Here is a 24,194-nt window from a genome sequence, read left to right as displayed (position 1 = left end):
TCTCAGTTTTAACAGATGAATATTCCTGGCATCCCCACTGGCTAATCTAGGAAGGAAAAAATAATTGTACAGGAACTAATAACGGTGTTCACTGAGAAATTCTTGGGAAGAATGGCAGGACACATCCCTCAGAGGTCTTATGCTCTGGGTGGGACAGCAAGATGAAGTAACAGGTGACTGAATGGTAGGAATATCAGAAAAAGAAGTAGGATTCAATGCCCTGGCACCTTCCAGAATGGTGTCAGAAAAGGTCAAAGGAGTAACCACACAGTGTTTGGAACTGTGCACTACACATTCAGTGAATACAGGCAGTATATCAAAGACCAGTAACAAAATTCATTCAGAACCATGTAATTTATGAGCATGAGAACTAGCTCCACAATTAAAATATCCCCACCCGAAACCCTGTAACACAGAGGAAAAAAAGGAAAATCTCTATCGTACTGAAATAAGATTTCATACAAACATAGATAAATATATTTAAATTTTCTTTTAACTATAAGTGAATTCAAACAGGCTGTTATAAAACAGAATATTATACACGGTTGTCTGTATAAATCATAGAAAACATAAAAACCAGAATGTTGGGTAGGTGCTGGTGGTGGAAACTGCAGGGCCAAACTTTCTCAACAAGGAACTGGGGGTCACTAAGGCTTAATGAACATTGCCCACGCCTGCTGCTAAACTGGTTTTGTCAACCTTCGGATCCTGGAAACTCAGAATTTTCTCTTTTTTCCTCTGCCTGCTTTGGTCCGTGTCCGGCTGCCAGGCCGGACAGTAAACTGCTTTTTAAAGTCCACTAAGCAATCTGTAGCTTCTGAAATGGAAACAAAAGATTTGATGGGAGATTCATTTAAGTCGAAATGTGCAAGGGAACTCTGCATCTCTCTGCTGCAGCCTGCCTCTTCTGTCCCTGGTGAGGGTACCCTAGAGAGAAGAGGAAAAATGCATCATGCATTGTACTGGGGGCTTTTACATACCTCAAGTCATATAATCTTTGTAGTCATCCAACCAGAGAAGTACTATCGTTCCGCTTCCACAGATGAGGACATTGGGAAAATTGTGCACCTAAAGCCCAGTTGGACAGTGACAGAATGAGGATTCAGACCCAATTCCCAAGCTGCTTAAAATCCAAGTCAGAAGACCGAGGCTGGGTGGGGATAGGGAGGTAGGGAGGAATAAGACACAGCTTTGGCTCTGCTTGTTTTAACACCATGTGTGAACTGAGTAGCTAGCCATTCAATTTTTAGCTCAGATACATGAGGGTCACAGAGTTTCACATAGAGAGGTCACACAGTTCCAGTGATTTCTACCTTCAACAGTTTGAATATCACATTATACACAAAACCCAGGACCATGCCTGCACTTTTCTAGAACTGCTGACAGCCACACTTCAATATATACCCCAATTCACCTGAAGGCCACTGTTTCTGAAGACTTGGTCGTTACTTCTGCATCTGTGATAGGAGAGAAAAAGTAATAACGTCATTAGCAGAGTTGTGATGAAACCACCTCTCACAGATCACGTGCTTCCTATGCTCTGGGCCCTGCTTTTCACCAGGCTCATCCACGTAGCTCTTCCCCAACCCCAGACCAATGGAATGTGAGCATTTAGCATCCAACAGACTCAACCGCATAAGTACTGAGGTGAATGCTTTTGAATGAACAAACTGAATAAATCTACTCTGAATCTGGACTTGAGGAACAAGGAGTTGCCAAGGGAAACCTGGCACCTGCAGAGATTCACAACCTACTAATCTAGAGGCAGTAGGACATGGGGCTCAGAGAGGCTGCCTTTTTACAGTCATCAGAGAGGCTTAAGGAAAAGCTCCTTTCCATCTGCATCTAGTGAACTTTAACAATAGCAACTAATAACAACCACAGTAATGACAGCAGCTAACATTTATCAAGAGCCTATTTATGCCAGGAAATATGTTTGGAGCTTTAACAGATATAGTCCTTACACTTCATGAACTTGGTATTACTAACTCCATGCAATGCTCCAATCTACTCTACTGTTCCCTAAATCCTAGGCACAAAGAGACAGAGTTACTTCCTTCAATCCCTCAGGAGCACAGGTTGGGACACTAAGCTAAAGGTAACACAGGAATGACGCACAAAACATTAGGAGGCAGTAACACCTGCATGCCTGATTTTCCATGCCTGTTCCTTTAGAAGGTATTTGGGGCTTGGGTTATTCCCCTGTGATTTGGAAATGGTTTTTCCCAATTCAACAGGCAGTCCTGCAAGTTTAGGCTTTATGAAGCCTGAAATGAAACGCATTGTGAGTAAGATAGGGTATCTCCCATTTTCCTTAGGGAGAGAATACCTAGATCGAGTCTCCAAGGTCAAATGTACACCCACATAACTCCAACAAATAAGGAGTTGGCAGTGGTTCTTTTCACTGAAAGGCTTTAGGCAAAGGCCCAGAAAACTGGTCTGGGGGTCCTCACCTGCAGTCTTGTGCTCAGATTGTTCCAAGAGACTGAGGAGTCGGCCTTCATTGCGGCCTTTTCCCTGTGACAGAGATAAATAGATGAAAGGGTTACCTCTTGGCAGGGAATCTAAAATACCACTTCCTTAGCCCAGATCACACCTGTCTCCAGGACCAAGAGGTGTGGAGGCACACCTCTAGGAAAGTCTTTTGCTTTCTAATAAATGAGGGCACACAAGCAGAAAAGCAAACTGTGATGAAGAGATGCATCTTTATGCCAAGAATATTATCCAAGAATGAATAACAGAGTGAAGGCAAATTATTCCACCGAGATCATATTACAGAACAGTGGTCTTTGACCTATGATGGATTTGGAGTGATCTAAAGCAGAAAACAGTTTCAAGGTAGCTCCTAGGGTCAGTGATCCCAGAGGAATAAGCTGGCTCTAGGGCATAAGCACATACCTCTAAAATCCAACTCCAAGTCACCACCTCAAAATCACCCCACTCGGGGGTCTCTTTCTTGTGTCATGACAGATAATGGCTTCTCCATCTTAGCATACAGTGATTGTTATGTGAGTAAGCCTAGAATATGGAGCTGCTGTTTTATTTTTGATCTCTAAGCCAAGACTTACTCTTCCTAATCTCTAATCACAAAGCCCAGAAAGCACATCCATTTTTCCAGTGACCCAACCCCACGGTTTCCTAAGGCCAGGCACACAGAGCGTTCAACAAAGTTGGTCTTGAAGATTGGAGGTTGGATATATGATTGGATATCCTTTCTGGAAAGCAATTTGGCAGTATGTTCCAAGAGATTTTTAAATGTTTATATCCACTGCCCTAAGGGGAAATTTATTCTAAGGAAATAATCAGTGTAACAAAGACTGACTGTTTTAAACAGTCTTATAATACAGAAGAAGTGGAAAGAACCTGGATGTCCAATAATATAAGAATGGTTAAGTGACTTGTGATATAAACATTAAGAGTAGTTTTAAAAAATAGTTTAAAAATAAACCAAGGAAGGTATTTATGCTACAATGTTATGTGTATACACACATGTACAGTACGGTGTCAACTACATTAAAAACTCATAGGAAAAAAACTGGAAGAAAATAAATAGGCCAAAATACTAAAAGTTATCAATGAGTAGCTAAATTATGATTGATAATTTCTCAATTCTTCATACTTTTTTTTAAATTTCCCGTAGTTCCTACAATGAGCATATATTTTTTATTTAAAAAAAAACTAATTTTAAGAAGCATAAATCTTGTTTCAAGATAAACAGAAGAAAAGGAGGGAGGACAAGAAGGGAGAAAAAAAGCCCAGAACAAAGCTGTGGAGGGTCAGGCAGCCTTCCCTACAACACTCCACACATACCTTTGGGTTCCTCGGCCGCTGCTGCCGTTTGGTCTGCACGTCTGAGCATACTCTCTCACTCTCTTCAGGCCCATCTCTTTGATTACACCTTGCAAGCTGGAGACAGGACTCTACATGACACTGGTACTCTTTGAATGGGACTAGGGATTTACAGAGATAGCACTTCTCATTCCTAGCCAATCAGAAGAAAAAGCAGTTTTAAAATTTGCTTTTGCCGCTGGGCTCCTGGATAAGTCTCAAATTGTGTTTTTACATCTCAAAGTTATTCTGCTGAGAAGGCACGTCAACCAATGCAGACTCGCTCAGTGGGACTGCCAATAAAACTAACCCAACACCAATCAAAAGGACTGAGTGATTAGCGGTTTTCCCTGGCTGATTCTCTGTACCCTGCTGTTGCAGCAGTGAGATGGTAATGAAATCAGCTCTTTTAACTATCACAAACAACGCTGTCTGCTCTTTAGACATAAAATATCTGTCAAACTCATCTGAAATTAAGTGTAATAGTTTTTTCAAAGGGAAGTTAAAATTTAGACAGAAAAGGGAGCACCAAGAGCATTAAATCAAGATAACAATTTTGCCAGGGTGGATGAACTTGTCTGATTAGTAAATCAAATCCATCCATATGCCAACTTCCTTAATTCTACAACCTGCAGTATTAACTAGGAAGTTACAAAAGCATGTGGTTCTGCCAGAGGCTTCTCCATAATTTTATATACATAGTTATTTTTATCTTTTTATAAGAGTTGCATTTGTGGAAAGAGGAAATTGTATCCTTGAGGTAATGTTTATTGGGCATTGGTGAAAATGGAATCGTGGAGACAAAGGAAGAAAATGAACATTTATTAAGTGTTTCCTCTGTGGTGAGAATTGGTGGAAGGCCCTTTAAACACTATTTCTCAATTAATTATTTAGCCCTATTAGGAAGATACTATTCTCCTCAAGGTCCTATAGCTAATAATTGTCAGAAGCCATGTCAGATCACCTTAGTTTTAAGAAGCTGAAGAAAACTTTCCAAAGTTTGCTATCTTAGACTTCTCTTTCTGGCTGGTACTATTCAATCTCTACTGCAAGAGAGATTTGGATTAGCTCTAAGAAAAAATTTCTCTGGAGGTCTTTTAAATAGAAGTTAAGTTTCTCAAGTACTTAATCATCTGAGAGAATGCAAGCAAAACTCTGCCTTATGAGAAAAGCTAGACCAGTGTAGCTTTCAAGGTTTATCAACGAATATAAAAAGCATTCATTAATGCCTCCTGCGTGAGAGACGCAGCACCGGAAGGCACTTAAGTCAGATAGGCTGTGCCAGTTCTGACCACATGACCTTAACCAATTATAATTTCTCTTCAGTTTCTTTATTTTAAAAAAAAAGAAAAAAAAAAGTAACTACCTTACCAGCTATTGTGAGAGTTATATAGTAAATAAAACACGTAGCACAATGGCTGGTATACAGTATTAGGTGCTCAACAAATAGCTATAATTGTTACTGCTGACTCAGACACATTTTATTAGATGCCGGGGAGTAAAGCATGAATGAAGGCAAGTATCTGCCTTCAAATAACTAACAGCCTAGCCAGGGAAACAGAAATGTCCAAAAGAAACAAAAATAATTACTGCAGTACACTGTGATGAATCCAGTCCTAGAGGAATGTCCCCATGACAGCAGGATTCCAAAAGGAGCAAGTGATCAGCTCTGCTCAACTGGATTACAGAAGACAACTCTAAAATCTAAGGTCTGAGATCAGGGTTTCAAAGATAAATGTTTCCACCTAGTGACTAAACAGCTCTAAGGTACTGTTGGTAAATAAAGTCTTCACTTTCGGGAGGCAGCACTTAAGCCTGACCCTCCCAGGCCCCCTACAATGTGCTTTCTTAGTCAAGCCACAACCCACAACCCAGGAAGTTTCTATATTGCCCAACTTTTTGCAATTCAGCTTCTGTACCACTACATCGCAAAACAGCTCACTGCTTCCCCAAAGCGCCAAACACCAATATGCAAATTCATAGAAAAAGTTTTTAAATTTCAACATCAGTTTTATTGTAGCCGAAACAGTGGGATTAACTATACATAATAAACTATTACATATACACACACTAAGTTATAGGGAATAAAGTTTATTTTGGCAACTAGTGTTAAACAAAATTAAAGTTGCATACGTTAGTAACATAACCCAACATCCTTCATTTGGTATAAGTGTGACACATTTTCTTGCTTTCCTGTGTTCTGTTAAATCACCACAACCTAAACTGCTTTATGAAACTGGCATGTTGAAATTTAGCTTTCCTTTTTTTGCTTACACTCTGATTCCAAAGCTAACAGCAATGAGGAAGTGGAATGGATAGCAGGACTTTTTTAGGGTAATAAAAAGGGATCTACAGAGGCCACCTACACTGACATAAACCGGGAATAAGAAAAAGAAACTAAGGTATCCAAGCATCAAAGTGATTGGCAGGCCAAAGAAACCCAAGAGAGGTGAGGGAGGAATTAGTCACTTTATTTGGTCCAAGCAATGGTCTACCAAACAAGAGGAACTCTTGGGGCGGCCGGATGGCTCAGCTGGTTAGAGCGCGAGAGCTCTGAACAGGGCTGCCGGTTCAATTCCCACATGGGCCAGTGAGCTGCGCCCTCCACAACTAGACTGAAGGACAACTGCTTGGAGAAACACACTGTCCCCCAATATTCCCCAATAAAATGTATAACAAACAAACAAACAACAAAAACCAAGAGGAACTCTGAACACAGCGTACTTACTTACTTGTCAATGTCCAGGAAAGCCTGGGCAGCTGGCCCACTGGCACTCTTTTCCTTGGCCTCTTTTTGTCTCCGAGTCAACACTTGCAACAACAACAACAAAACAAAAACAAAAAAAGAAGAAGAAAAACTGTTAGGTAGACTCTGAATATAACAGACAAAATGTATAGGAAGAAGCAAAGTTTAAAATCCAATTCCACTGGGAGACGTGCACTGAGAAGCCTCAGCCTTTCTAATAAAGAGAGTAACGCCCGTGATGAATGTACTGACGCTGCCAACCACAACACAGTCCCGTATTTGCTAATGAGATCTATTTATCCCCTACAGACCTCATCTACACCAAGAAAGGTTTTTGTGTACTACCCCAACCTGCAGCCCTCGAGGGAGGGCTTTCTACTTTCCCAATTAAAATTCTGATTGATGTGACCACATCCCAATGAGGTGCTCTGTGAGGCACAGTAATAGTAGCTACACCTGAGTGCCCACATTATCTCCAATCTTTACAAAACTCTGCAAAGTGTTCCATTTACAAGTGAGGACACTGGAACTGAGAACGCAAACACAACTAGCCTTTTCTACTACACCAACCACCTCCCAATTCTAGACGGGTATAAACACCTTTGGTCCCGGTCCCGGTGGCATACAAATACTTTATCTTATACCAAAAGGCATCTGTTTATAAAATCATAGTCTCTTAAAAGATCTTGGAGGTTATTTAACCAACTGTTTTCCCATCTTCATTCTTTGCAGTAACAAAAAAAAACTGTGACCATCTCATTTCAAATCTTGCCTTCTTCCCTCTTGACACTTGAAATTCTCATGACAGAGAATTTAGGAAAGTTATTAGTTCACAAAGTAATTGAGACTGTGAAGCATTTATCTAGTCCAGGGGTGTCCAAACTGCGGCCCACGGGCCAACTGCAGCCCGCAATCCATTTTTTATTGGCCCGCAGCAAATTCCAAAATATATTTAGTTTACTTAAATAAACCAGGTGAGGCAATACGTACTTCACCTCGAGTGAGTGGCCCGGCAGTTTGTGTATTTTACCGCATATGGCTCTTGGTGAAAAATGTTGAAAAAAGTTTGGACACCCCTGATCTAGTCCAAGGGTCAGCAAACTTTCTGTAAAGGGTCAGACAGTAAATACCTTAGGCTTGGCAGGCCATCTGGTCTCTGTCACCACTAGTGAACTCTGCACTGTGGCAAGAAGGCAGCCATAAACGATGCATAAATAACTAGGTGTGGTGTGTTCCAATAAAACTTATTAAAACAAACAAACAAACAAACAAACAAACAAACAGATTTCTGGCTGGATTTGGCTCCCAGCTACCATAGTTTGTTTGCCTACCCTCTAGTCCAACCTCCCACTCATAAAAAAATGCCTTCTGTGAGTATCCCTGACAAGTAATCATACAGTTTTCAATGTGACTATCCACTCACTGAGGGGAATTCTCTTCCTCCTAGGGAAACCCATTTTACTGCTACACAACAACCTGGCTCAATCTGTACTTACTGGAGGCTCTATGAATACGTTTGCCCCCCTTTTTCACAGGTCAACTCTAACACTTAACTGCATTACAATCTTGGATTTACTCAGTTATCTTCCCTACAAAAATGTAACCTTCTTCAAAACAGGGACTGTATCTAGTCATTGAACCAATCTCGAATGAGACTTGGGTTGCAGAACCTTGAGTGCCTAGGTTACTTCTAATCCTTCAAACAATCCTCCAGATCGGTATTATGATTCTGCCCTGTTTTAAAGGTATGGCAACAAACTCAGAGGAACTGACTTCGCCAAGTTACTACAGCTGGTAAGTAGTAGAACCCAGGATACAATTTATATCGGTCTGATTTCTATACCCATGTTTTACCTTCCTAGTTAACTTCCTCTACATACACCCCAATTTCTGTCTCTCGTTATATGTGTGGCACCCCAAAGTAGACCCAATACTCAACAAGCAATCTTACCAGTAAAGAGAACATAAGAACCATAAACTACCCCGCTCAGACCCATTCTACTAACTTAGCCAAGGCTGCTGGCTTTACTGACTGACAATCCTGGTATATATACTGTTGGTTTAAATTGAGCTTAAAGGTAATTAAGGTCCATCCCCTATCCTCCCAAATCATTTTCAAACAAAATGTCATCAAGACAGGTCTCCTAATTCTATACTTGGGTAACTATGCTGTTGGGTATTTTCCCCCCTTAAACACAGGACTTTATATTTCTCCCTGTTTCCAGGTGAACATTCAGTCTGTTAGATCATCTGCAGTCTTGATCCTGTCATCTGATGCTATTCGCTCTCTTTGCTAGCTTTGTGTCCTCTGAATATATGACAAGCATACTTTCTACATTTTCATCCAAGTCACTGGGGGGAAGAATGGTGGTAAAGCTATGGCCAAGGACAGAAAACTGTGCACGTTACCAGAGAAACCTGTCTTCTTCCCCCTGGTCCAAGTCTCCTTTAAATACTTCATCAAGCAAATATTTAGAGAGAATCTTCAATGTGCAAGTAATTTGGGGAGACACAGGAAATTGTGAGGCAGGACCCTTGCTCTTATGGAGCTTACAATTTACAAAGGGAGAGAGCACATACACTCAAATAACTGTAATACCAAGTGCAAAGAGATGTGCATAATAAAACAAGATCATACACACAAGCAACTATTAATAGTGTTTGCCACTGGGGAGGATGACGTAAGGACTGGAAGAGGAGGGAGGCATATTTTTTACTACATCCTTTTCTGTCCTGCTGAATTAAAAATTAAAAGGGGGATAAAAGAGACAATATTATAGAGATAGTAGATAATCTATTTCTAAGGTTCCTTCCAACCCAGAGATTTTATAAGTAAAAATAAAGTACTGCAGGAGAAAAACATCCTGGACATAGTTGTATATCTACCTTCAAATCCACCTTCTATTCTATCAGCTAGCCCACATTTCTCCATCTTATGTACAAAGACTTCATGAGAGGTTTTATCTAGTGCCTTGCTGAAATCAATTCTTAAAAGGTTGGCACCTCACAGATTACAGAAAACTTTAAGGGTTGTTTTTTTCTCTCTCTTTCCATTTGTCCCCCATCTTGACTACCAAGTATTTTTCCAAAAGAAATACTTGGAAACCACTCCACAGACAGGGCTAGAAAAAGAATTATTTGCTTCTAGCACTTTATGTATACCTCTATTGCACCTAGCACATTTCTGCTGTTATTTGTTTGTCTCGGTCTCCTTTCTATACCGTACAACTTTCTGAATTCAGAGATTCTGGGTTTTGTTTTGATCTCTTCAGCATCCTTAGCAGAACCTAGCATATATTAAACACTAATAAATATTTGCCAAATTAAATCACAGCAGTGGATTCAAGGGGAAAAAGTAGGTCCTTGTTTTATGAGGGCCTACTCTGTACCAGGGCCTTTATAAACATAATCTCTAATCCTTACAACAGAACCCTGCAAGGCATATATCATTATCTGTATTGTATAGATGAAGGAATAGTAAATAACCTGATCAAGATCACAAAGCTAAAACAGTAACAAAACAGCCGCCATCATGGCACCAGGAATGCAATGCAAGTCTGACTGGAAAGAAGCTTATGTCCTTCTACAAGAGCAGGCTGCCTCTCCTGAGAAATAAGAAGGTAAAGGACGAGAAGAGAAAAAGTAATAAGTGGTAAGTGAGTGGCAGGTGGAGAAGAATCTGAGGAGAGAGACTTGGTAGATGGCTGGGAATTATATGCTAATTCTATTATTAAATGTTATGATTGTGGTGCACTGGACTGGGCCTTGCAGTAAAGTTTTTCCTTTGAAACCTACTGCCCCTGCAAAGGAGCAGAAAAGTGTAAGTTGTTCTAAAGGAGCCTCCAACTCCAGTTTATGAGGGCTGAGACAGCCATTTCAACTAGCTGCAGGCAGAGACTTCAGTATGAAACTGAAATCCAAAACCCTTACTGGTAGTGACAACAGCCCAAGATTTCAAAAGGAAACAATGGAGTCTGAAGACACCTACCAGGAAAACAACTACCAGTGTAATGTAAGTCAAATGGAGGAGAGGAGGGGCATCGCTGAGAGCTGAGACAGCCACCTATATAAACCGACGACATGTACTCAGCCCTTTACATACCCCGGCTGGAAAACACTCTAAGGAGCTGCGCTTGGGACCTGTCCTGGCACTGTGAAGACACAAGGAAGCAGTAACGCCTCGCAGAATAGAGTGCGCCAACTTCAGAAATGGACAAAATGGTATCCAAACTGGGACTCTACTAGCTGTGTCGCCACACGCAAGTAACTGCTCTGTGTATTGGCTGACTTACCCACAAAACGAGAGGACATAGCATCTGCCCTCATGAATTTTGGTAGGGATCACATCAGATAACCCAAATAAGATATGAGTGTCCAGGCCACAGAAAGCATTCAGCAAACCTAAATTATTATTATTATTATTATTATTATATAATTGTCACCATTATTCTTCCAGACTTATTTCTTAACCTTATCCAAACATTTCTGCTCATCCTTAGAGCAAGCCCTTGCCAGCCTGTCTATAATTTGGGTTAGGTCTTAGTCTTAAGTGGTCCCATACTAATTTGTACAAACAAAATGGACAAATAACCGAAGTATCACAGAACAATTATAAATACTATATAAGCATCAGCACATTTGTTTCCAAAATCCAAAGACAAACCATCAAAAATAAAAACATGGCCTACAGCCTAACAGCTATGTATAGTGTCAGATGGGTAATAGACTTATTGAGGTTATTACTTTGTGAGCTACATAAACCACTATGTCTAACCACTATGTTGTTTTGTACACCTGAAACTGAAAAAATAACATACATACATACATGCACACACACATAAGTATGTGTGTATATATATGTGTGTGTGTATACACACACACACACACACACGTGGCCTAGAACTGTTAATAGTGAAAACAATGGCTCCCGGGAAGAGTAGAAATTTTATACACAAAGAAGAGAGATTCAGGAGAATGACAGCGGTTAGTCTCCTCCATTTGCCTCCCTTAACCTGCAAACTGCCTGAGCAGAAAACAGCAGGCGGCCACACACTTGTGTAGGTTCCCGGACGTGCTAAGAGGGAGGGCCGGCGAGCTCCACCTGCAGGGCGCCTGCCACCTGCCTCAACCAACGCTGCTGGCCTCCCCTAAGAGACCAATCCCAACCGAAAGGCTATCAATAGAACAAATTATCTACCATTCTCTGAGAGACGTGGCTATTTAAATTTTAATTAGAATTTAAAATGATTTAAAATTCAGCTCCTCAGTGCAATGAGCCACATTTCAACTACTCGACGGACACATGTGACGAGTCCTCACTTCCATATTTGACCCACAGATATTCTGCCGTTACAGATAGGTCCGCTGGCTTGCCCTGCTCCTTTAAGAGATAACCAGGACTAATAGTATCCTGCCTTAAGTCTGTTTACCTGGGACACCGAGAAATCCAAGCCTCCCGGGCATCTCTCATCACCTAGAGTCTCATCCCCGCCTGACTCGAATCTGTCACCTGGGGGGGGAGGGGGCTTTTCTGATCTGACTCAATCACCTATTCTTACTCTCCCTCTGGAATTCCTGTCAGGGATCAACAAAATTCCCACCGTTCCCAACGTCCTCTGAAAGTTCCCTTCGTGGTCTTGCTCTCACTGAAAGATCCTCTGAGGAGAGTGCTTCTCCTTGGACCTTTTCAAGTCCTGGCTTGTTTCTTCTTCCTAACATCACAGTACTACTGGCTGGGGGTGGGGTACATATCCTCTTACTCCTCGTTGTTGCTTCCAGGCGACGGGAAAAATGTAGTGTGAAGCACAAATCATCGTGCTACCCGACCCTGAAGCAGTCATCTCCTATCTTCCTGGTCACCTGCCCCCCACCAGCCACCCACACGTCCCAGCCCAGCCATTCACTGAAAATTTTCACACGTCACTCACCGTCTTTCTCTTCACCACGCCTGCCATCATTCTTGGTGATTTCAATATATACTGTATCAGACTGAAGCACAGGAAGTTGCAGTTTTTGTGGGTTCGACCTAAGGTAGGATCCGTCCGATACTCGGGCCTCTCAGTTGCTCGACCTCTGGGCTGTCGCTCCCGTAGATCACACCTTTTATCTCAGCCTTTCTCAGGTCAGGTGCTGAGAGAGGGGTAAGCCTAATACCCTGCGGCACCGCCTGCATCGAAAGTGGCTGGTACCAGTTTTGTACCATCCTTGGGAGAAGTAAGGTCACAAGAGTCTGTTCTGTTCATCTTCCGTGTTCCGTGTTCCAGGGAGGAACCCTGGTTGAGCCTGTCAGTAATCGTGCCACTTGCAAGGTCTCAGTTTCAGATGTCTATTCTCTTATCACCGTGGCCACCACCAGTCTTTCCAGCTCACGCCCTCGAGTAGCCTAACTCCAGTAACTCTTCAGCCCTCGAGGACGTCTAACTCCAGACGGTCGGTCACCTTTTCCCTGCCCATTACCCTGTCACGTCCTCACTTTCCCTCTTACCTAACTTAGTCCTCACGGTTATCATATTAACAATTCCCTCCAATATGCTCTCGGCTTATTTCTAATTTCTCTTCTACTCCCTGCAAAACCCAATTTTGGTTCAGTCCAACCAACCCTCCACTGTTCTGTGTTTCTACCTAAGCAGCACGGCAGTGCCGACTACAGCCTTCAGGTGGCTCCTCAGCCCTGCCTGGCGGTGCCGGTCTGTTGGCACAGGTTGTTGTTGCACTTCCCGCGGACTATTTCTCATCTTCTCCGCTACCCTCACACCTCCAATGTCCATCCCGACTGCTAGCGGCATTCTTTTTTGTTTCAATGTAACACCTTTATTGAGATATGACATATTGCATAATTCACTAATTTCAGGTATAGTTCAGTGGTTTTCAGTATGTCCAGAGTTGTACGGCCATCACCACAATCAATTTCAGAACATTTTTGGTAACCAAAAATGAAATCTGTTCTTATTAGAAGTCATTCTCCATTTTCCCCCAAACTCCCAGTCCTAGGCAACCACTAACCTGCTGTCTGTATCTGTGGATTTGCCTATTCTGGGCATGTCCTGTAAATGGAATCATACAATATGTGTGGGCTTTTGTGGCTGGCTTCCTTCACTTAACACATGTTTTTAAGGTTCACGCATACTATAGCATGTATCAGTACTTCATTCCTTGTTTTCCCACTGTGGTTGCACCATTCCACATTCCTACCAACAATATACTGTTATTCCAATTTCTCCACATTCTTGCCAACCTTTGTTATTTTCAGATTTGTTTGTTTTTTAATAGCCATCCTAGTGGCTACGAGGTGTGACCTCACTGTGCCTTTGACTTGCATTTCCCTAGTGACTAATGACGTTGATTATATCTTTTCATGTGCTTGTTGGTCATTTGTGTATCTTCTTTGGAGAAATGTCAATTCAAGTCCTTTGCTTCAATTGGGTTGTTTATCTTTTTTTTGTTGTTGAATGGCAAGAGGTCTTTATATATTCTGGAATCTAGATCCGTACAAACAGGATTTGCAACTATTTTCTCCCATTCTGTAGGTTTTCTTTTCACTTTCTTAATAATGTCCTTTGGTGCACGACAGTTTTAAAATTTGATGGAGTCCAACTAATATATTTTTTTTTTCCTTTTGCTGGTGCTTTTGGTGTCTAAGAAGCTAAGAATCTTTTGCCAAATCTAAGGTCATGGAGATTTACCCCCAGGAGAGTTTTACAGTTTTAGCACTTACATTTAGGTCTTTGATCCATCGTTTGTATGTGGTGTGAGGTAAGGGTCCAACTTCTTTTGCATGTGGCCATTCAGTTGTCCCAGCAACATTTGTTGAAAAGACTATTTATCACCTACTGAACTGTCCTGATATCTTTGTCAAAAAGTGATTGTTCATAAATGTACAGTTTTAATTCTGGACTCTCAATTCTATTACATTGATCTATATACCTATCTTTGTCAGTACCACGCTGTCTTAATAAGTTGTAAAATCGGGACGTGTGAACCCTCAGCTTTGTTCTTTTTCAAGACTGTTTTTTGGCTATTGTGGATCCTTTGTATCTCCCAATCTCAACACATGGAGTCATCATTAACTCAGTTGCTTGGGTATAAAACCTTGGTGTAACCATTGAGTTTTCTCTTTCTCCCACTCCCAACAAATCTTGTAGGTCTGACTTTCAAAACACATCCCAAATTTGACAACTTCTTCACCTCACAGCGATCACTGACCCAAGTAAGCATTGGACCCTGCCTGTAACACTGAGCAGCCTCCTGCGTAGTCTGTTCGCTTCTACTTTGCTCCTGTCCCTCCTACAGACTACTTTCCACACAGTAGACAAAGTCAGATTACATCACTCCCTTGCTCTCAACCCTTCTATGGCTTTTCATCATATTCAGAATAAAGTGCAAAACCCCACGTGATCTGACCTCTGCTTCCCGCGCTTTTCCCCTATTGTTCATCCCATTTCAGTTATTGTGACTTCCCTGTGGCACTAAGAAACATGCCAAACACACACTTGCATTCGGGCCTTTATACATATCCCCTTTACCTGGAATGACTATTCAAATATCAGCTCAAGAAGTCTTCCGTGATCTTCTTATTTAAGAGCCCCCACACACACACGTTCCCTGCCCTGGACATTGTCTATCCTTGTTCTTGCCTTATTTTCCTCAAATCTTATTATCTGTTTTCCCCCCATGAGAATGTAAGTTTCAGGAGAGCACAGAATTCTCTTTTGTTCAGTGGTGTATCTCAGCTTGTATAACAGTATCTGGGTTATAGTAGGTGCTAAATAAATATTGATTGGTGCTGTCAGTTAAAGGAGTATAAATAATACATTATAAACAACACTGTTGTCTTATGAATTATTCAGGGGGACTCTCTAATTTGAGCATCCTGCAGTGGGCTTAGCCAGAAATCTGAGCCAAAGCTGCCTCCTCTCATCCCGACCCTGAGTCACAAAGTTTGATTGATTCTCTCATCAAAAGATTCTCAGATCAAATCTATCCACTCCCACTGCCACTGCTTCATTACTCATCTCCCTGTTTCTAGTCTCAATCCCTCCAACCCACCTTTCATACTGCTCCAAGAATAACTCCAGCCCCTCATTACCAGAGGCAGTACCCAGGACCTTCCCTGACGTAGGGAGACCCCAGTCTCTGCACTTGAACAGGACCCTATGTGAAAATCTATCATAGCACTTCTTACACAACGTCCTAATTATTGCTTTACCTATTTATCTCCCCCAGCAGAATGTCTCTTCATCATTTCCACATTCCTGGCATAAAATTGACCCTCAATATAAATGTATATTTAATGAATCAATTTGGTAAGGTAGTTTCTTATTAACAAGTTTGGTGGAGTATTTTCTTGGCTTTAAGAGCAACAAAATGGGCGGACGGGTGGCTCAGTTGGTTAGAGTGCAAGCTCTGGGCAGCAGGGTGCTGGTTCGATTCCCGCATAGGCCAGTGAGCTGCGCCCTCTGCAACTAGAATGAAGTCAATGAGCTGCCACTTAGCTCCCAGGTGGCCAGATGGCTCAGTTGGTTGGAGCGTGGGCTCTCAACCACAAGGCTGCCAGTTTGACTCCTCGACTCCCGCAAGGGATGGTGGGCTTCGCCCCCTGCAACTAACAACGGCAACTAACAACGGCAACTGGACCTGGAGCTGAGCTGCGCCCTCCACAACTACGATTGAAAGTACAACAACTTGACTTGGAAAAAGTCCCTGAAGTACACACTGTTCCCCAATAAAAATCCTGTTCCCCTTCCCCAATAAAATCTTAAAAAATAAAAATAAAAGAATAAAATAGTTTTATAACTTAGATGAAAATGTCTCCAGAGCCTGATCTGAAATAACACTTGCAATGGGAAGGCCCTATCTGCCTCACTCCACTCAATAAATAAATTCTTATTGTTCTCTCAGGTACTAGACTTGATAATCTTATTCTACCAGAGACAGTTTCTATCTCAAAAATCCTAATGAGTATGTTGATAGTTCCTAATTATAAACACCCTAAAAAGGCAGGCATCCCTGGGTTCATTTTACAGATGAGCAAATAAGGGCTCAGAAGGCTCAATCCTGTAACTACCTGGACTAGGCTATGATTCCAAGTCTGTTAAGACTCCAAAGCCAGTACCACAATACTAAACTGCCTACTTTGCTACAGAGAAGCCACAGAGGCCCCCTGTCCATACTCAAGTTGTAGCAATGTCTTTTCAAGTTTAAAGATAAGCTTTATTTCTCAAGAGGTACACCTGAATTTTGAGCTCTTGATCTTAACCTTCAGTGCTGCTGCAGTTACCCCTGCATCTGAAGTGTCTGGCATGGCTTGCTCAACACCTTTCCACATGAAGACAAAAATATTCATATAAAAATATTCTTAGCAGTGCCCCCAACCCCAAGGCTAAAGGGAAGAGTAAATACTGAGAAAAATCTTAAAACCACACAATTCCTATTTAGGATATAAAAATAAAGGGTCTAGAACCATTATATTTTTATGAACAAAATTTCTCAGTCTGTGAGGTACTGAATAATTTAGAGGTCTTAGAAAAACAACCCCTTGTCTAGTTCCTACTAGTACTTGTGTGTAATATTTATTGCTCAATCTTTTTCTTTAACAGCTGCAATTTTTATTTAAGCAATTTGACAATATATATCTAGAATTTTGAAATAATTCAATCTTCTGACCCATGAATTATACTTTGGGAATCTACTCTGAGGAAATCATCTGAATTTAGATGAGATCGTTAAGACAAAGGTATTTTATCAAAGTATTATTTATAACAATAAAACATTTAAACAACCCAATTTTCAAATACAGAATAAAATAATATGCCAGAATTCAAACTAAAGACTGAAAGGCAATATACCAACATATCAACTGTAATTCAGGAGGGAGAGGGGGTTGGGTTTTGGGTGATTATTTTTGGATCCTTAATTTTCTATGTTGCCAATTTTTTTTCAATGAGCATATACCACTTCAATCATTTACAAAATTGTTTAAATACTGAGAGACACCCTAAATGAAATAACTGATCTAGGCAATGATCATCAGTGAATATTAGTTGAAAGCTGGGCTTTCTAATGGATAGATTAGGTTGATCCCACTGGTCAATCTTAACATCATAAAAGAAAGATAACCAGATAGTTTGTGCCTCCCAATCTGATGCAATATGAAATATATAATACCACCTTATAAAATACTCTTGTCAAAAAAATGAAATAAACTAAATCTGATCGAACCTCTACTCTACCTAGAAGTTTCCAGAAATTATAGTCTAGAACAGAAGAATATGTTAAAGATAGAACAGGGAAACAATCAGCAAAATCCAAGAGGGAAATTCTAAAAGACAAAAAGCCAGTCTCTTTAACAAATAAACCATAATGGGGAAAAAAGAGAGAGGAGGATAACATAGATTAAAAGAGACTTAAGAGAGACATCAACCAAATGTATTATATGAACCTTGTTTAGACCCGAATTTGAACAAACCATTAAAAAAATTATGAGATAATTGGGGAAAGGGAGATGCTGACTGGTGTGATAATGGTACTGTGGCTTTATTTTTTTTTAATAGTCCTTGTCTTTTAGATACATATTAAAATATTTATAGATGAAATGCTAGGCCTGAAAATTGCTTCAAAAAAATGTATTGGGGGTGGTGGGATGGGAGGCAAATTGTACATGAAAAAAGACTGGCCATATATTGATAACTGCTAAAGCTGCAAAATGGGTTCACAGGGATTCATTATACTATTAAACAATAAAAATAAAATACAGGCTCAAAATAAAGCCTGCTGTTAAAAGCTAACTATTTAAAAACAAAAAAGTAAGGAAGGGGGTGGCCTGTTAGCTTAGTTGGTTAGAGCACAGTGCTTTTAACAACAGGGTTGCCAGTTCGATCCCCACAGGGGCCACTGTGAGCTGCGCCCTCCACAATTAGATTGAAACAACTACGACTTGGAGCTGATGGTCTTGGAAAAATACACCTAAATAAATAAAAGTTTAAAAGAAAAATAAAAGTAAGAAAAGGATTCACATCAAACTCTTCACAGAGTTGTTTGAATTCGGCTGGTTCATGGATGAATTTTTTCTGAGTAAAATTTCCCTAAATTCTTCTATAATAAAGATGTTCTACTTTTAAAAAACTGTTAGAAGAAAAAACAGCCAATGATTACAAGTGCAGCCCTTGGATAAATGGCAAATTCCAGGGATGAAGCAGGAAAAGTCAAGGTAACCCCACGACCTCTTATAATAAAAAGGAAGTGCTCAAAGAACTAACAGGCATATGCCAAAAGGTTACAGAAGACTTTCACATTTGGAACAACTTGAACATCGAAATGACTGCTGAAAGAATGAATTATAACACATTAAATTTAAAAAATGAAACCATGAGTCTATACCACATTAAAAAAATATTAACTGGGGAAGAGAGAAAAAGTTCCTCTACAGAAGAATGTTAGCTAATTAACATAGAAGAATGACAGGCATAAAATAAAAATTAAAAAAATCACCATTCACTACTATAATAACTAATAATTAGTAAAAAAAAAACTAATTTGAGCAAGAATCACCAATGGATGCTAAAACCACGGGTGAATGCCTACTTGGGAACAGGATATTCATACAGCCTCAAAGTACTACCCTACAGATGGCATTACTGATCACAAAAGGGAAAAGGTATCTTTACAGATGAAAATCTGTCTGACAGACACCACCTAAGAGACAGGTTCAAATTTAACAATCCTAATAGTACAAATATCATTTGCTCCCTGATGTGCTATGTTATGGACTGAATGTTTATGTTCCTCCAAAATTCATACGTTGAAATCCTAACCCCTAATGTGATGGTATTAGAATGTGGGGGCTCTGGGCGGTGATTAGGGCATGAGGGCGGAGCCTCCATGCAATGGGATCAGTGCCCTTATAAAGGGCTCATGAGACCAGAGTTCTCTCATTCCACCACCTGTGGACACAGCAAGAATCCGGCAATCTATAACCCAGAAGAGGGCTCCCTTACCAGATAATAAGAGTGTAAGGAAGTTTGTTGCCAGTAGACTCACACTATAAAAAATGCTAACAGCAATTCTTCGGGCTAAAGGTGATGACTCCATATGGATTCAGATCATCAGGAAAAACTGAAGAGTATCAGAAATGGTAAATATCCAGTAAATGTGAAAGACTATTTTCCTCTCAATTTCTTTAAAATACACAGGGCTGTTTAAAGCAAAACTATGTTTTAAGGGGTTTATACTGTATGTAGCTGTACATATGACAACTAGAGCATAAAAGAAAGGGGAGGGTAGTAAATGGACCTAATACAGTTACAAGATTTTCTACAGTTTTCATAAAGTGGTATTAACTCTAAGTAGACTATGAAAGTCTACCATCCCTAGAGCAGCCACTAAAAATGCAGAGGTATAGCAAAAACAAACAAAAAAAGCAATTCTATAACATATTCAAATAATCAATAAAAGGCAGGAAAGAAAAAAAATCTGAAAAAACAAAATGGACAAACAGAAAACAATACAATGGTATACCTAAATCCAACTATCTCAATGATTAAATGTTAATTAACTGAATTTCCAATTAAAAATTAGAGACTGTCAAAAATAAAAGGCATGACCCAATGGTATGCTATCTACCAGAGATGCACTTTAAAAACACAAGTATGTTCAAAGTAAATGAACAGAAAAAGGATATCCAGGCATATGTTAGGCATAAAAGAGTTGAAATTGCTAGAACCATGCCTAGTTGTTCTAGCAGATGAAATATACATCAAGAAAATATTACTAGAGGTAAAGTTGGAAACTAAACAAAATACTTACAAGTTGGCTCTAAAATATTTTTGGAAATGCAAAGGACTAGAATATCCATAGCAATCTTTAAAAAGAGAACAAAGGTATCTGACTTCAAGACTTACTATGGGACTATGTGTAGTCAACATACTTGTGGTATAGGCATAAGTAAAAACAAACAGATCAAAATGAACTAGAACAAAGAACCCAGACAGAAGTCTGCACTTATATAATCATCTGAATTTCTACAAAGGCACCAAAGTAACCCAATGAAAGGGAAATCTTCAACAAACGATGCTGGAATGACTAGATATCCATACGGAAGAAATAAACCTCATCCCTTACCTCACTCCACATACAAAAATCAATTCAAGATGTGTCATAAACCCAAACAGAAAACAATAACTATAAAAAAAAACACTGATATTTAGACTTAGAAGTTCTGTTCCATACACCACTAGGAAAATGAATAGGCATGTCACAGACTAGAAGAAAATATCTGTACAAAATATATTTGACAAATGACTGGTATTCAGGACATATGAGGAATTCTTGTCTCAACAATAAAAGGTCAAACAATCCAATTTACTAGTGTATAGCACGTGCTCATAAATGGTAGCTATTGTTGCTTAAAATTAGGTATGATTTATAAAGACTTGGCAAATTAAATCTTTTTATTTAACGCAAAAATAATATCTTGCTATCAAGTATTTCCTTTATATTAATTAGGCCCTTAGAAAATTCCTTAGTAGCAAGTCAGCCTGTGAATAATCGATCTCCACAGCCACCAAAGAAGTAATTCTGATAGTTCGTCTGACCCTTTGACTTTGCACACATGCTTTCCCAGAGGTGACTTATGTCACATTAACTCTGTTCACCAGGAAATAGTCTGAATCCATCAAACTGTTTCTTCCAAGTAATTGAAAAGCTGACAAGGTCAATTCTAATGATATGAGATTTCGTGTTTGCATTCAGAGGTGAAGGATTCTACTACTCTACATTCCTAAAACTTACTGAGGCTTCTATGGTCTCCTCAAACTTTCCCCTGAGTGTGGATGTCCCCATCTCTACAGAGGGGAAGGCAGACAGAACACAGCAATGAAGAGGAATGCTAGCTCTGGAGACAGGCAGACCTGGGCATGGGCCCTGGCTCTCCTGCTGATTAACTAACTGTCTGATGCTGGACAAGTACTAAACCTCTCTGATACCAGGTTCCTCACAGGTAAAATGGAGATAATACTTATTCTCTAAGGTAATTATTGTCCTGACTGCAGCTCTAAGATGCCATGTTTCCCCAAAAATAAGACCTAGCTAGACAATCAGCTCTAATGCATCTTTTGGGGCAAAAATTAATATAAGACCTGGTATTATATTATGTATTATATTATATTACATTATATAAGACCTGGCCTTATATTATAGTAAAATAAGACCGGGTCTTATATTAATTTTTGCTCCACAAGACACATTAGAGCTGATTGTCCGGCTAGGTCTTATTTTTGGGGAAACACGGTAGTTCTAATGGAAATGATTGACCTAATATTAATTTCTTGGCCTTTCTTCTTTCTCAAAATGCTCTAGATGCCTAAATTTAAAAGTATGACTAGATCATGAGTGAGAGAACTTCTCTAAAGTGATTTTTAGCTGTTAATATATCTTCAACACATAGTACTTTGAGAATTAACTCAAGTGCTAATAAGAGCTAATTTATTTTTCAAGGAAGGAATAAGCACATCTGGCAGAAAACAAAACCAAACCAAACAGAACTGCTCAAAGCAATCCCGAGGCCTGGCTCTTCAGCAGCAGGCACAATGAGTGGAGGTAAGCAGAGTCACGACAGGAACAAGACGGGAAGAGCGAGGCACTGAGGACCTGGCATGCATTCCGACTGCCCTTTCACATGCCTCGTCACACAGCAACTTTATGAACGCGCCATAGTGGGGCCGATATGAGGAAATGCTCCACAGAAAGGTTGAAAAGTTTTCAGAAGACAACTAAGACGACCCCTATACCAGGCCCCCTCCTCCTCCTCCCTTTTAGCTTCCTCCTCTCATTACCAGTGGCAATGACTTCTTTATCCTCTCTTCTTGTTGCCCACTCCCCTCTTAATTCTGCATGGATTCCAACACTCTTTTTTCCCATGTTAGTGCCACTTCTATTCATACCGATTAGGACTTTCTGCAGGATCAGCACTGCTTGTGCTTCAAGAAATAAAAGCTTTCACAGCATTCACACAAGAAGGGGGTTGCCATCCCAAGCATAAATCTGGAAACTTGGTAAAAACTGATAGGTGTGTGAAAAAAATCCGGAAAGCACCTTTGATGCTAAAGGCAAATGACTTACAAAGAACTTATATAAACTGATAAGCAAAATACTAAGAACCCAATAGATACTTAAAGAACAAGTCTTCAAAGAAGAAATATAAATTGGCTTTTTTTAAAAAGAAAAAATATTCAACTTTACTACTAATCAAAGAAATATAAAGTATAATGAAATGCCATTGTTTACCTATAAACATGCCATGCTTTTAAAAAAAAGAAAAGATTATTTCTCAGTATTTGGAATGGTGTGATGAGAGTAATACTCTCATGTTACTAGTGAGAATTTAAATGAGCATAACCTTCCAGAAAGCAATCTGAAAACTTTATACATATAATCCAGTAATTCTACTTTTAGTAATCCAGTTTCAAGAAATAACTAATCAGAAGTTCAGACAATTTATACATTATAAGGCTCATTGCTATTTTAGACCGGGGGTTGGGGGGAAGGTAAAAAAACCCATGCTTGATATTAGGGGAACAGAGAAGTAAGAATGTCCTTTTTCTCAACAATCTTGTGAGTGGTTACTACCTTTGTTTTAGCACTTCACCAATTTGTATCATACTTAGTCATGCCCAGGTCTGTTTGCCTCAATGGACTATGAATTCCCTGAATACAAATTTGAGGTCCCATTCAGCTCCTTTCCACCTCTTGAGCACACCCCTAGGCCCTAGCACAATACTTCACTAATACCAGGACACAAACATTTGTTAAGCTGAAGGCAACTAATCAATGACTTCTGATAGTATAATTTTATACACATAAAGACATATGAACACACACGTAAAAGACATGAACAAATACTAAACTTATAACCAACCTAATTCTACCACAATTTGGAATAAACTCAATTCCATGAGATTATAGGAATGAGTATTGGATTGCATTCTAATATAATTGTAGTAGTCAGAATCTGCAGTCATTCCCTTTTATCCTTTCTCTCCCTGGAACACAGATGTGAGGTCTAGAGATGCAGCAGCCATCTTGAAACTGTAAGTCAAGAAGCCACAAGTCAAGGACTGCAGAACCAACCCAAAGAGAAAAGCCTCTCATTACATCACTGAGTTACTGCCTCAATCTTGACATCTTGTTATGTGAGAAAAAGAAAAACTACATGTTAAACCCATTGTTAATGGTGTTTTCTGTTACTGTGATTGATAGCATTTTCTGATAGATACTAACAGAATTTTCCATTACTTGTTCTGACTTATAAACGATACACACATACCCATCCACTTGGTTATAGTGACTAGGCCAGGGGTGGACACTTAAGCCAATCAGTCTTTCTTTAGCCTGCTTTGTGTGTTCTCCTTCTCGTCATTAAAGGCTAAGTCTATGGCTGCTGGCAAACATTTTGCTTGCTCCTTGGAAAAAGCCTATCTGTTGAATACAGACAAATGGAGCCAGAAGATGGAGACATCAGCTCTGCCTGAAGCCTACACCAGACTTCCCAATTGTGCCAACTGTCTCTTTTTTGCTTAAGGTTATTTGAACTATATTTCCAACACTTACATCTAAAAGAGTCCCACAT

The 24,194-nt window shown here is 39.9% G+C and overlaps 1 protein-coding gene across 3 annotated transcripts in view; it reads right to left on the bottom strand.

The window, feature by feature from the left end:
• Positions 1–339: 339 nt before the first annotated feature.
• Positions 340–24,194, bottom strand: part of UIMC1 (ubiquitin interaction motif containing 1) — a 91,219-nt gene continuing 67,364 nt past the window's right edge. For all 3 annotated transcript variants that reach the window (XM_074313429.1, XM_074313431.1, XM_074313430.1), the window contains 5 exons: positions 6,561–6,639; positions 3,811–3,982; positions 2,454–2,517; positions 1,415–1,457; positions 340–927 (listed from right to left, as the gene is read on the bottom strand). In XM_074313429.1, the coding sequence (XP_074169530.1) occupies positions 717–927; positions 1,415–1,457; positions 2,454–2,517; positions 3,811–3,982; positions 6,561–6,639 (569 nt within the window). In that variant the 3' untranslated portion in view covers positions 340–716. The remainder of the gene's footprint in view (positions 928–1,414; positions 1,458–2,453; positions 2,518–3,810; positions 3,983–6,560; positions 6,640–24,194) is intronic.

The sequence above is a fragment of the Rhinolophus sinicus genome, chromosome 5, assembly GCF_057876585.1.
Source record: "Rhinolophus sinicus isolate RSI-liver-muscle chromosome 5, RSI-T2T, whole genome shotgun sequence".
Lineage (NCBI taxonomy): Eukaryota > Metazoa > Chordata > Mammalia > Chiroptera > Rhinolophidae > Rhinolophus > Rhinolophus sinicus.
Note: the sequence above shows the minus strand (reverse complement) of the source record. Positions and strands in the feature narration are given on the sequence as shown.